At 35.9% G+C, this 13,576-nt stretch overlaps 3 protein-coding genes across 5 annotated transcripts; all 3 read left to right on the top strand.

Annotated features, from left to right (window-relative positions):
- The first annotated feature begins 1,758 nt into the window (after positions 1–1,758).
- Positions 1,759–6,107, top strand: LOC105166802 (transcription factor TGA2.3). Its single transcript, XM_011086288.3, has 9 exons — positions 1,759–1,984; positions 2,658–2,853; positions 3,107–3,172; positions 3,246–3,305; positions 3,707–3,784; positions 3,873–3,924; positions 4,748–5,019; positions 5,225–5,470; positions 5,604–6,107. The coding sequence occupies exons 2-9, from the start codon at positions 2,788–2,790 to the stop codon at positions 5,748–5,750; spliced, it is 987 nt and encodes a 328-aa protein (XP_011084590.1). The 5' UTR covers positions 1,759–1,984; positions 2,658–2,787; the 3' UTR covers positions 5,751–6,107.
- A 1,084-nt stretch (positions 6,108–7,191) lies between these two features.
- Positions 7,192–12,854, top strand: LOC105166927 (pathogenesis-related thaumatin-like protein 3.5). 3 transcript variants are annotated; one of them, XM_088882872.1, is made up of 5 exons: positions 7,263–7,325; positions 8,464–8,539; positions 9,873–11,921; positions 12,002–12,266; positions 12,378–12,854. In XM_088882872.1, the coding sequence occupies exons 3-5, from the start codon at positions 11,453–11,455 to the stop codon at positions 12,511–12,513; spliced, it is 870 nt and encodes a 289-aa protein (XP_088738998.1). In that variant the 5' UTR covers positions 7,263–7,325; positions 8,464–8,539; positions 9,873–11,452; the 3' UTR covers positions 12,514–12,854. The 3 variants fall into 3 exon arrangements, with proteins under 3 accessions (XP_011084750.1, XP_088738998.1, XP_088738999.1); XM_088882873.1 differs by lacking the exon at positions 7,263–7,325 and adding an exon at positions 9,746–9,783; XM_011086448.3 differs by lacking the exon at positions 8,464–8,539 and having other exon boundaries at positions 7,192–7,325.
- Positions 8,534–9,245, top strand: LOC105166803 (uncharacterized). Its single transcript, XM_088882874.1, has one exon. It carries the CDS (start codon positions 8,534–8,536, stop codon positions 8,969–8,971), a length of 438 nt encoding a protein of 145 aa, XP_088739000.1. The 3' UTR covers positions 8,972–9,245.
- Positions 12,855–13,576: the final 722 nt, after the last annotated feature.

Genomic DNA, 13,576 nt, shown 5'->3' with positions numbered 1-13,576 from the left:
AAAACCATTTCCTTTAGGCTTTCTTATAACCATCAAACTACCAAAGTAGAGAAATAATCCTAGAAACGTGTTCGTAAAAAAGCACATTCTTCAGGCTTTCTTTACCCACCAGATAAATAAAGCCGTGTTCAGAACGCAGGCCCAAACTAAAAGTTGAATTTTGTGATACTATAGTTTTATATAGCTGCTGCTGGTGAATTGTATAATATTAAGGACTCGTTTGGTTCAAGTGAGACGAAAAGAAAAGGAAGAGGGGGAGGCGAAGGAGAAAAATAATAATTTTTCTTCAAGTTACTTGGTATGATTGAAACGAATTAAATTTCAAATATTTCTCCTTATTTGGTACGAGAAAAACAAATTAAAAAAAAAATTAATTTTTGTAATTTTACTGAATAATCTTTTTCTTCATTTTTTGTATTATAAAATGAATAAATTAATATTATATTAATATAATTTTAGTATATTAAAATTTAAAAAAATTAATTAAAAATAAATATATTTATCAAATAAAAAATAAGAATATTTTTTATTACAAAAATATTAATCAAAATGAGTATTGTTTATTAAATTTAAACTATTTAATTTAAATAAAATAAAAATTACTAATTATACTTTTAACTAATGAATTCAAGTTCATACATCAGTGCCTTTGTTGGTACAAAAAATAATTTTGGAGGAAAATTATATATATAATATATATGAGTAATAGAATAAATAAAAATAAAAACTGTATTATTTTTTTATTCTTTTTGGCCTTCTACTTCCACTTTTCTGTTCAATTTTGGACAGAAACAAAATTGGACTCTAAAGGAGTTTCACACACATTGAATTCTAATTCACTTCTATTTGTTTCCTCATAACCAAACACCAAATTCTCTATTATATATTCACTTTTACTTCCACTTTTCATCTCAACCAAATACACTATAAGAAATAACTATATTTACATTTTAGATATATAATTTCTTAAATTCGTTATTATTTTTTTAAAAATTACATATCACCCATAAAAAATATCAAATATAATCTATATAAATCATCACCGATTTAAAAAAATTACACACTCTCTAAAGCGTTGACATATTACACAAACTATTTATTTTTTGATTGGTAGAGGTGGTTTATGTAATTACATAAAAAATAAAAATAATTTACATAAATATACTATAAATAATATAATATAATTATCCCTACTACCACATTTAATCTTGTCTTCGTTCTCCATTTTCAATTTTTTATAAATTTTATTTCGATTTTTGTACAATAATGAAAATACATACAAATTAATTAATGAGATTACATTGATTGTATTAATGGTATCAAAATACCACATTTTCTATTTGAATGAAACTAATAGTTCTATTCTTTTTTATTAATATTAAAAACTATTAGTATATTATTAATTTGTCAAAATTAACGATTGAAAAATTAATATATACATGTAAATATAGGCAATAGTCGATATGAGAATAATGGTCAAAGTATTTTTAGTAAAATTATATCACATAATCTTTTTTTTTATTTAAATCAGATTTGGTCAAATAAAATAAAATTATAGAGTAAGCATAATATATTTATTATATAATTAATTATTTTTTTTAAAAAATTAAATTAATTACAAAATACATGTATTATACTTTATACTTGCCATATTTGGGTCTGAATTAAAATTTTGGTATTCAACCCCATTCTCTAACCCCTACCCCACCCCACCCCACCCCAGGGGTAGACATTCTTTCTTGCGCCTTTTATACAAAAGCCCAGAAGACCTGGTAAACGTCAATGAAACCTCTAACCCCTAAAATCAAAGAGAAATTAAGGGGAACGCAGTAGACCCCAAGTCAAAAATTGGGTGGTAATTTCTTTCACACCACGCTACTGATTCTCTTCTTGTCACTCTCTACTATATCTCTCTTTCCCAGTTAAAGAACTCATCTTTATCAAAGGACTTGGAATTTCGGTGGCCCGTACGAGGAAAAAAGAGGTAAACTTTGAATTTTTTTTACCTTTCTGGGTGTTCTTGTTTTTCAGAAATTATCAATGGTTTCGGGTTGATGTTTTCTGATTTTTGGTGGGATCAGTGGAAATGCCATGATGGTGATGACAAAACGAACTGAATGTCAATTAAGCTTCAATGTTTTGCGTTTTGCGTTTTGATGAACGATTCTTGTGTGATAGAACTGTCGGTGTTGAGTGAGATCTAATTGTTTGTTATATCTAAAATCTTGATTCTTTCGAGTGTTATTTTATCTTCGGAGTTCGATTGGCAGTAGCGGAATCTTACAAAAGATTGAGTGCTAATCAAGGACCATAAGGTGGACAAGCTCTAAGGCAGGGAAGAAAAAAGAAAATTTTAGAGAAGTTGGTGATTTTAACTTAGAACATAGTTGATTTTGATTCCAAGTAGATGCTTGATGGTCTTTTAGATATATAGTAATACGATGAATTCTTTCAAAGTGAGTACCTAGTTCAATGATGGCATATGATCGAGAAAATCTATCAGTAGCTACTAAAAAAGTAGAAACAATGTAAGTATTTGAGCTCAGCATAACTAATGGAAGAATACTTCACCGTTCAACCTTGTCTATCATTGTTTTTTGAAGAACTGTTGTTCTGGGAAAAAGTTTGCTTATTCATGCAATGCTTCCTTTTTGCAGAGTGATTCGGTGGAGCTTGGACTTGTTCTCAGTGAAATTCTGTTCTGATACACTCCTCTATTGTAAATATTGAATGGGAGTATTTGTTTCAGTGTGAAATATTAATATAGGATAGAGCAGAGTGTCCAAAATGGCAGATGCCAGTCCCAGGACAGATACTTCGACTGATGCTGACACTGAAGATAAGAATTTGAGGGTAATGTCTAGGATGTTTTTACAATACTATCTGCAATTCCTTTCCTCCTTTTTTTGTTTTACGTGTGTATTAAATAAGATTAAAACTGAAAAATTTTCCTTTCCGTTTGATGTATAAATATGATACACAAATTTTTGAAGTGAACATAACCTTCTTTTCATTTGTGTGTAAGTGCCCAATGCCTTTTTTCTTTGAGCAAGATATAGCCCTTGGCTTTGATTATAATTAATGATTGCATTTGTTTCTTCTGCAGTTTAAGAACAATCAGCTGCAGACTATAGCTACTTCTGATGGCAGTGACAAGTCCAGAGATCAAAAGGTTTTCGAACTCTTAATTGTTAATACATGCAGTTGAATTTAATATAATATGTGATCTCAACTGCCTCATGCAGACTCTGCGTAGGCTTGCACAAAATCGTGAAGCTGCAAGAAAAAGCCGCTTGAGAAAAAAAGTAAGTTCTTCACTCATGCAGCTACCTGACATTGCTTAAGTTCACATGTCTGTTCAGTTTTGGTTGATACATCATATTATTGATTTAATGTCATCCTATTCTTTAATTCTGTTATGTTCTGGGTAGGTTTTAGTTATTTGTGAAATTAACATGTGGTACATGACTCCAAGAAGTGTTGTAGGACGTCTCTACTTGTATTTACCTGTCACAATTGTATGCATTTGCTGTATATCCCACCAGCTTGAAAGAATATGGGAAATTGTGCTATTTCTAAAGATCAATGCTACTTGGGTTAGCTCGAGTGGTGTGTTTGTTTTGCTATCATTCATGTCTTTTTCAGGCAACAACTTTAACAAATGTCTAAAAACCTGCTTGTTCCATTTGCATATATTTGTGTGTAGGCTTATGTTCAGCAGCTGGAGAGCAGCAGAATGAAATTGACACAACTTGAGCAAGAGCTACAACGAGCAAGGCAGCAGGTTCTACTGTACATCTTTTGCAAATATGCAATTCCTTTAAAGTCTTTATTCTTTTTCAATTTAGTAAATGTGGTTTTCTTTTGTGAAGGGGATATTTGTTTCAAGTTCAGGAGATCAATCACAATCAGCCAGTGGAAATGGTATGATTATCTTCACTCACTGATTCTAAGAAGGTTGTGTGAGCTGTGTGGGCTTGCTTTGAGAGAGATTTTGTGCTTGTACCCAACCCCGCCCTCCCCATGTATTAATGAACTAATTAGACAGACATGTCATATCAGGAATGAAGTATAAGTCTGAGAACATAGAAAACAATCAAAATAGTGCTTAGGACCATCTGGCCACTTACTCTTAAGAATTTAAAAGCTACTGGGGCGGAGATGTAATTAAATGGTTGGGGTAAGAGAAACTAAATCTCTGACTTGCAAGAAGTTAAATGGATAATGGAGCCGAATCAACTGAGCTCTCATGCATTTTAGTGGACGAAGCCTGTTTCCATTTCTTGGTTGAACTAAATTATTAGTGTGTAGGATGCTGGTCCTTAGCCGTTTTCTGGAGAATGGACTATGAGCATGCTTATTAAGAATACCTTTGGATGAAAAAACTTTTTTTACCTTTACTTAATAAGGCTTCCATCCTTCAAGTAGCTGATTGCATGTTCAGTTCCTGTGCCCTCCCCATTTTTGGATAGTTAAAGAAGAAAAAAGTTCATGGCTGAATGATTCGGTTATAGGTAATTCAAGGAGTACTTAAACTTCTTCCAAAGGTGAAGAATAAACTAACCGGGACTAGGAAGAATGCTTTGAGCCGTATGCTTGGTTGTTTGGCATGTGGCTTCCCCATAAGAACTTATTATGGAACATGCCAACTTGTTATTTTTCCATAATTTTGGATCTTCTTGTCCAACTTGAACTGTTTCAGTGATCTTCAATGAAAATATGCTTCTTATAAATCCCATATTTGTAGGTGCTTTGGCCTTCGATGTTGAATATGCACGGTGGCTGGAGGAGCACAACCGGCGGATTAATGAACTCAGAGGTGCTGTCAATTCACATGCTGGTGATGGTGAACTTCGCATAATAGTGGAGGGCATTGTTGCACACTGGGATGACATTTTTAGGATAAAAGGGGAAGCTGCAAAAGCCGATGTCTTTCACATTTTGTCAGGCATGTGGAAGACGCCTGCCGAAAGGTGCTTCCTCTGGCTTGGCGGATTTCGTTCGTCTGAACTTCTTAAGGTAACTCACATACAGTACTTCAAGTTATCCCACATCCATGCTTCATCTTTTCCTCGTCAGCGCCCGCATTTTGTTAATACACAGTTTGCACTTATAGTTTTCATCATTTTAGGCTTCTGCTTTCAGATCATCATCGTTTCTTTCGACATCTGGCCCTTTTATTCAGCCAAATTAGATTTTACCGTTTCGACATTCCTGTTCCCAGCTTCTTATCAGTCAGTTGGAGCCACTGACGGAGCAGCAGGTATTGGCCATAAACAACTTGCAACAGTCGTCACAACAAGCTGAAGATGCCCTGTCACAGGGAATGGAAGCGCTGCAGCAGTCCTTGGCCGAGACGTTAGCTGGTTCTCTTTCCTCCTCAGGTTCCTCCGGAAATGTTGCCAACTACATGGGCCAAATGGCAATGGCTATGGGGAAGTTGGGAACGCTTGAGGGCTTCATTCGTCAGGTTATCTTATCCTCAGCTCGATACACATATATCTGTGCTGTAATGGCGTGTGTACGTGTGTTACCATGCAGCCCTAGAGCCAGAACTGATATAACCATCACCAGCAATCTAAGTTCGTTGATGATTGTTTCAGGCTGATAATTTGCGGCAGCAGACTCTCCAACAAATGCACCGTATCTTAACAACACGCCAATCTGCTCGTGCGCTCCTTGCCATCAGCGACTACTTTTCTCGGCTTAGGGCCCTTAGCTCCCTGTGGCTCGCCCGCCCTCGGGAGTAACATCTCTCAATGATTCTTGTATTTGTTGGAAGATGCAGGTAAATCCTCAGCAGTCCCAGGACCGTGAGCCCCTTATAATGACAAGACTCGGAGCCCCAAAATCTTCTAAGAAAGACGCATATTCTATTGATGCAAACCGAGTTTGTCGATTTGGTGGAACGATTTTTAGAACCGTCACAGGTGCAGTGATCTTCCATCAATTGTAACGTTGCTAAGCTGCTAACTGATGTAGAGAATACTTGTACTGGTTCGCATGTTGTACAACTCATAGTTTCCAGTTAGTTGTAAGTGATTGTTGTCTGACGATGTAGCTTAATTAATAGAAATAGCCCCCGCACCCCCCTGTGATTGCCAAAACCCGGGATCGCCCCGCTAAGAAAATTTTGGATCCGGACCTATTGGCCTGGATTCAACGGATCTAGTTAATATTTTTAAAAATAACAATATCATAACTTTATAAATGTATTATCTGTAAGATAATAGTATTATTGAAAAATTGACCTTATTTTTGTGACATTAAAATATTAAAAGTTTTATTTTTATAAATTATTTGTATCATTACTTTAATTATAAAAACATTATCTTTATATATTATATGTACATTAAATAAATTATATTTTTTTTATATGTACCAATATGTTTTATATAGTATACATAAAAAAAATAATCACTTGAGGCCCGATAATCAAATGCATATTGGGCCTAATGAAGGTAGTAATTTTGAAGTCAACTCTTATGGTCGTAGGCAGCCCAATGTACGGCCCTTTAAAATATATATAAAAGAGACGTGACCTCATTATCCAACATCAAACATATCATACTTATTTTATATTATCTCTAAAAATAAATCCAAACATACATACTATCTCTAATTTATTTTTATTTATTTTTGTTTTTCTCTCTCTATCTTCACAAAATACCCAAAGTTAAAAATAAAATCAAACATTATGAAAGTTTTTTTTTTTTTAATAAAAAAAATTAATATTCAAACTTCGAGTGTGTGTGTGCGGGCGTGTATAATGAGTGACTAAAAGTAAAAAAGAAAAATCCTGAAAATGCGGCAGTGAAGAAAACGTGTCGATTGTGATTGGGTGTTGGAGACTAAACCCCACCACTTTATCCACTTGGACACTGTAGCTTATAAAAATCCCGTAACGGATAATCGGTAAAGGGCAAAACAGAGAATTACTTGTCGAGTTATTAGGTAGAGAGTTCACGTGCGGAGCGCATGCAGCTGCGTCTCAGTCGGATTCGCATTTTGACTCCGGGCCCGCCACCACTTTCTAAGCCGCGAATTTCATCTGCATTTCACCTAAATTTGCACTTAATTACAGTTTAGTGAGAAGTAATAATAATAATAATAAATTAAAAATGAAAATTGGTAACGTCTAGTACACGAGAATCGGATCACCTTATCTTTGCTCTATAAATACTCCAACGCTCTCCCTCTTTCTTTTGCTGCTTCTTGTTGTTCTGTATTCAGTGCACTCTCAGTGTGTGTGTGTGTGAGAGAGAGAGATAGGAGTGAGAGGAGGCTGTCGCTGTTGGTTGCTGTGTGGTTTTCTTGTTTACTGTGTAAGTTTTTCTTTCAATTCTGTTCCTCCTTGGAATTCTCTGATTTGTCTTTCGTTTTGATGAATGGGGATTTATCTTGTTTTGTGTTCGGCTGATGAGGGGTATGTGCATTTGATGTCTCTGTGAATGCATGGAGATGTTTAAGTTGTTAATTTTTCGAGTTTTAGGTGGAATCTGATTTTTGTTTTGAGGCTTATGTGTATTGGTGAAGTTTTGGTGGTTGAAGATGTGACAGTAATTAAGTGAAATTGTTCCAAAAACAAAAGAAGAGGTTAAGTGAAAGAGAAATTTTATGGATTTTTGTATACCTACACAGACAAGAGGAGAAGAGAAAAGAAAAAAGAGGGGGATAAGGTCTTAGGCCGGGAATTGTGGCTGTGAGGATAAACATGATAAAATGCATATAATTCGAGCTATATACAGAGAATAGAGGCCTGTTGGTTTTCTGAGAACCAAGACACTTTTTAATGGATGATTTAAAGTTGTGCTTTAAAGATCTGTACTTTCAGAGAAAATCTTTTTGGTTTATTCTCATGATAATTGAAGATTGTTGAAGAAAAATGGAGAATAATAGGTCATGGAGGAAAGCAGACTATGTTCAAGTTAGGTTGATAAATTTGCGGTAATTCAGGTGAATATATTGGAAATCGTGGAGTTAACTGAGTATTGTGATGCATCTGTGTGTCTTTCAGCTCGGGGAATTGTTTAAAGCAGAAAGAGAGTATTGCTTTGAGATGATGTTATAAGATTGCCATTGTTCTTGTTGGTCATTTGGTAATCCAAACGTATAGGTCTCTGCCTAGTACTGCCTTCTAGATCTTGCTTGGCATGGACAAAATCTTTGAAGGGTATTGATAGTATCTAATGAGTTGTATTAGACGTCTATTGGGATTTGAGGAAGAAGGAACCTCTGAGACAGGTGAGTGGGGTGAAGAGTGCAATAATACTCCAGGTCTTAATTTTTATCTTTTTCTCCGTGTTTCAAACTTGTATCTTACTTTTCTCATTTCAGAGCTTCTTAGTTGCTTAGCTATGGTTTCTTCATTATTATTAAAGAAGACTTCTATCAAGCGCAAAATGATCTATAGTTTCTAGCTTCTGCCATTAAACTTATTCACATCTTGTTTTGGGACTGCAGAACATCTGGGTTCACAAATCGGGATTTTGGGATTCTTTCAAGGGTTAACTTTTGCTGATCGAGATAAGCAATGGAGGTATTTGGCAAATCTATGGTAGCTGTTCCTACAAATGTTATTTATTTGTCAAGTATTCTTGGCCAAGAGGGGCCTAACCCTGGTCACAAATGTGATTGGAAATGTGAAAATGAACATGTGTGTGGGAACATGTATCGATGCCGGTTAACTGGCCTGACGCACATTTGTGACAAAAACTGCAACCAGAGAATTTTGTATGATAATCATAGCTCCCTCTGCAGAGTGAGCAAGCAGATATTTCCTTTAACGCCAGTTGAGCAACAGGCAGTGAAAGGTGTCCGGAGGAAGCTTGAAGCTGAGAGTTGCTCCACAGAGAGCTGTGCTTTTAAGCGCAGAAGGGATTCTCAGTGTCATCCCTCGCCATTTGAGAGATCATTTACCACTGTTGGTCCCATCTGCAGTCAGATTGGCGATGTCATGGATATGAGCTAGATACAATACTGCTATTTCTCATTCGTCATTCCCCCTTTTCCCTTTTTCACTTTATTTGTAGTTTTCGTAGCATTAGTTATGGACTAAAGAACTTGTTGAGTACTTCGGTGGCGGACCTGATCGTCTGGCCTTTATGTAGGAGAACGTTCTGTTAACCTTCCTTTATCTGAGTTGTAGCTCCTCTAATGTCACAAGACTCATTAACTCCTAGGAAGTTACTGATGCTATACCCTGTGAAGTTATTATGAAGCTTGAGTTGCATTTAATTCCATAACCCAGCTTGAAGTATGATACGAAAGGGTTCTATTAGAATACTTAGTTTCTTTATTTGATGGTACTCCATAGACTCTGATGCCTCCTTAACTATATTGCTCATTTGTTTCTTCTTCTTCTTCTTTTTGGCTATTCTTGGGTTTTATTTGTTCTGATAAGATGAGAACTAAGTTATCATGACGATTTATCCTTGTGGAAGTGTATGATATTTCATTCAGCAGTTTGATTTCATTTGTATATATATAGTAGTCATGCATTGATTAATTATTTTGGGTGGCTTCCCTGACTTGATAGAAGGCTTTTTTGTTCATCAGGTCTGGAGGATCGATATTACTTCATTTTTTGGTAGAAACCTGACCTAATTTATATTTGTCTGATCATGTTTCAGGTCGAGGAGGAACCACATAATTTTATGTTGTATTAATTTGCTTCATTTGTTAATTTATGTTTCTATTCTGATTGCTCTGCGCTTATGTTCCTGAAGTTATTTCGTTTTTGCAGGTGATAAGCATATTCGGCACAGGGGACTTTCTAATAGAGTGTGTTGTGTTGTTGAATTGTTTAGTAGTGGTAGTCTGTCCTGGATCCTGGGAAGCTTCTAAGTATTTTCTATTTACTCCTCGTGCAGGAAAAAGATTTTGCATGGTTCCATGAACTGCAGCTCAGGAACGTGCCTAATAAGGCCAACGATTTGATTATAATGGACTTTAACTGACAGGGATGTTCAGTCATTTCCAGCCTCACTTCAGTCATTCGATACTTTCTGGAAAGTGTTTCAGAATTCGTACCATCCCAAAATACATCCCCTACATCAACCAGAAGATACCCATTGGCTTGTGTATCATTGTGATGATCGATCCTGTATTTGAGCTTTGCTCTTAACTTAACCGTGGAGGACTCTCATACATCTCTTCACTTGGATCTTGTCACGGCTCTGTGAAAACCAAGACAAGCAACCTTGAATCCGGCTGCTGGGTGCTATTCTGTTACTGGTTTTCATGTTTCTGTGAAATCTTTTGCAATTCGTCTGCTAATGGCCCACCATTTGAAGGATGATGGTGTTTGCTGGCTCTTGGGATTTAACAAAAATGTTGGTTTTACAAACTTACCTGATTATCCATAGAGGAGAAGTTGCGGTAAGATCAATTTGTAACTGTGTTATTGTTCATAAATTGTATAATTTGTACTGAGTAGGTCGATTGTTGACCTAAAATCATAACCGTAGAGTATACTTTTTTTCTCTGATAAATCTTTTCAAGAAAATCTTTGTGATTTCTGATTTCTGTACTTTGTAGAGGTGATACTGCATTTTGGACCTAAACAGGCTTCCTGGTTCTATTATATTGCCCTTGTGTTTCAATGTCATTAGCATAGCACTCCATACATATGTTTTGGCATCTTTAGCTCAACTAAAGCAAGAAGTAAATATTTATTATGTTTTGACGGCTTCTGATTTTATTTCATCTCTTCTCAGCGGGAAAAAATGAGATGAATGAATTCGGTTGAGATGACATTTTTTTCAAAGTATGGGATGGGAATGGATTTGGCATAAAAATGTAATGATGATAGTTGATGTGATGCGTAAAAGATGTTAAGGTTAAAAATAGAAAATTGAATTACTATAGGTGATATGATGTGGTACGTTTTTCTAGTGAAATGTTGAGACATATATATATTTTTTTTCTAGATGAGAAAAATATTCCTATAACCAAACATTACCTCGACTTGGTCCTATGGAGTGAGATATATTCATCTCACAAGCAAGCACAACTTTAGGGTTAGGTCTTAGAATGATTTGGGTATTCAAGATCCAAGTTGGTAATTCTCATTATCTGTTCAAAACATAAGGAAACTGTTACTTGTTCTTTAAGCCATGTTGTTTTGACTTCTGATTTATTTAGATGCTTTCTACCGTTTGTCCCAAATCTAGTTTTACTGGGAATCTTAGGCTAGCCTTTTCATATGGGATCAGGAATCCATTTCACTAATTTGACTCAATCTCAAGATATTTCAGAGTTCAAAAGTGGTGTGCAAGGGATTCCATTGATTCTGTCTGAGGAAAGGGATTGCTTTATGCTTCCTTATTGAGGCAGACAAGAGAAATGCCTAACCCAAATTCTTAATCTTGCGGCTGATGAATCTTGTTAAAACCCCCACCCCCGTACACCATTGGATTCTTCAACTTGCAGGCCTAGTTTCCTCTGCCTCATGGCTTCTTGGAAGCTTCACATTAGTTTGATTGTATTGTCCATCTTTGCCAGCACTTGTGGTTCTACATTCATCATTACTAACAATTGCCCTTACACAATATGGCCAGGGACTCTGGCCGGTTCAGGTTCACCTCAGCTTTCAACAACAGGGTTCCAGTTGGATTCTGGCCAAAGCATCGCTATCCCCAATGTCCCCGGATGGTCTGGGCGAATATGGGCTAGGACCGGTTGCACTTTCGACGCAACAGGTTTGGGCTCATGCCAAACCGGAGACTGTGGTGGGAGGCTCGAATGTGGGGGCAACGGCGCCACACCTCCAGCATCGCTCTTTGAGATAACCCTTGGAGATGAGAAAGATTTCTATGATGTCAGCATCGTCGATGGCTACAACCTCCCACTGGTTGCCGCTCCACGAGGGGTCAATACTCCATGCAATGCCACCGGCTGTGTCGCCGACATCAACATGGGTAACAGACTGGTTCCTTTCTTTGACTACATATATTTAATGAGTAGAAGCTGCAAATAAGCGCTGAAATATGTCAAACAGGTTGCCCAAAGGAACTGCAGGTGATTGGGAGTGATGAAGGCCCAGGGGGAGTCATTGGGTGCAAGAGCGCATGCGAAGCATTCAGGCTAGACCAGTATTGCTGCAGCGGGGAGTTTGCTAACCCAACGACATGCAGGCCTTCATTCTATTCATGGATGTTCAAGAGAGCCTGCCCAAGAGCTTATAGCTATGCATATGATGACGGAACCAGCACCTTCACTTGCAAGGCGTCTGAGTATGCCATAGTTTTTTGCCCCAACAGTGGGTAATGTCTGATATGCCAATCTCTTGTTCACCTTTTCACCTGTATGCTGGTATGACTGTAGTTCTTGGATTTTAAATAAGTCAAATGATGGCATCGTCTCCATGTATGCAGGATGAGGCGAGTAGACGATCCACCAGTGAGGGAAAGTTCAAATGAGAAGATTGAAGCAGGAATTGTTTCATCTTCAGCCACACTATTGCCCTTCCCCATCTCGATACTTTTCCTCGTTCTTGCTCTATATGTTTGACACGCCCTGATGCACTGCATCCGACAGCCCGGTTCTCGCCAAGCGGCAGGATGAGGAGCCCGCCCGCAAATCAAGCAGACAAGAAGCTATGAGGTCAATACAAAAGGAAAATGTGATGATTCAGTTTGAAGTTCAGGAACGGTGTTGATGATGGTGCTAATGTATCTCACAGAACTGCATCTTGGAGGAATATCAGCTGTATTTTCTGACAGGACACATTCAAAATGTCATGTAATAATCTTTGTATACTTTTAACTTGCAATTCTTTCATCAGAAAGCCATGTTATACATTATCCACCAAGTTCAAATATGTTTTCTATCCTATCCTATATTTTCTTTCACTTAGAGTGTGGTTGTGTAAAGTTTTTCCAAAACATCTTATAGAGTTTAATGATGTAAAAAGAATATTTTTTTTACTTGAGGCAAAAAAGATCAATTATACAAAGGATAAAAATGAGTTTAAAAACTAATAAGAATAAAATAAAATTAAAATATTTCATAAGAAAGGTATGGGTTGAATTTATTATTTTTAAACAGATAACAAGTATCCCAATAGTTTTTTTATAAAAAAAAAATTATTAAACAATTTAATAGAATTTATAAGCTGTCGAACATAAGTGGAGCTTAACGATTATTTGATCTGGTAAATGTCAAATTAGGCACACACAAATATTACTGTTTGGATCATTTCAATGGCTAAATAAGACACAAAAAAAAAAAAAAAAAAAATCAGTGTCAATCACGTGAGGCTGGGAGAATGCAATGCAAAGAAAAAACATTTTCTTATGATTTAAAAATTGATTAAGGGCTAATTATAATTAGATCCTCCCTAAAATGTAAAATTATATTTTTTCTCAATAAAATATTAGAATTATACTTACACCTCTAAAAAAAATTATTTACACTTGACCCCATTCTGTTAGAATTTGGACAGAAAATAATAATATTAACAAAATAAAGTTATATAAGTTCTCAATTTTACCCCTAATTTAGCATTTTCATGTATATTATAAAGGAATAAATGCAATATATATATGGAGTGTCGTTAATATATATTACATCT

This window comes from Sesamum indicum, linkage group LG7, assembly GCF_026168435.1.
Source record: "Sesamum indicum cultivar Baizhima isolate 11 linkage group LG7, ASM2616843v1, whole genome shotgun sequence".
Taxonomy (NCBI): Eukaryota; Viridiplantae; Streptophyta; class Magnoliopsida; order Lamiales; family Pedaliaceae; genus Sesamum; species Sesamum indicum.
Note: the sequence above shows the minus strand (reverse complement) of the source record. Positions and strands in the feature narration are given on the sequence as shown.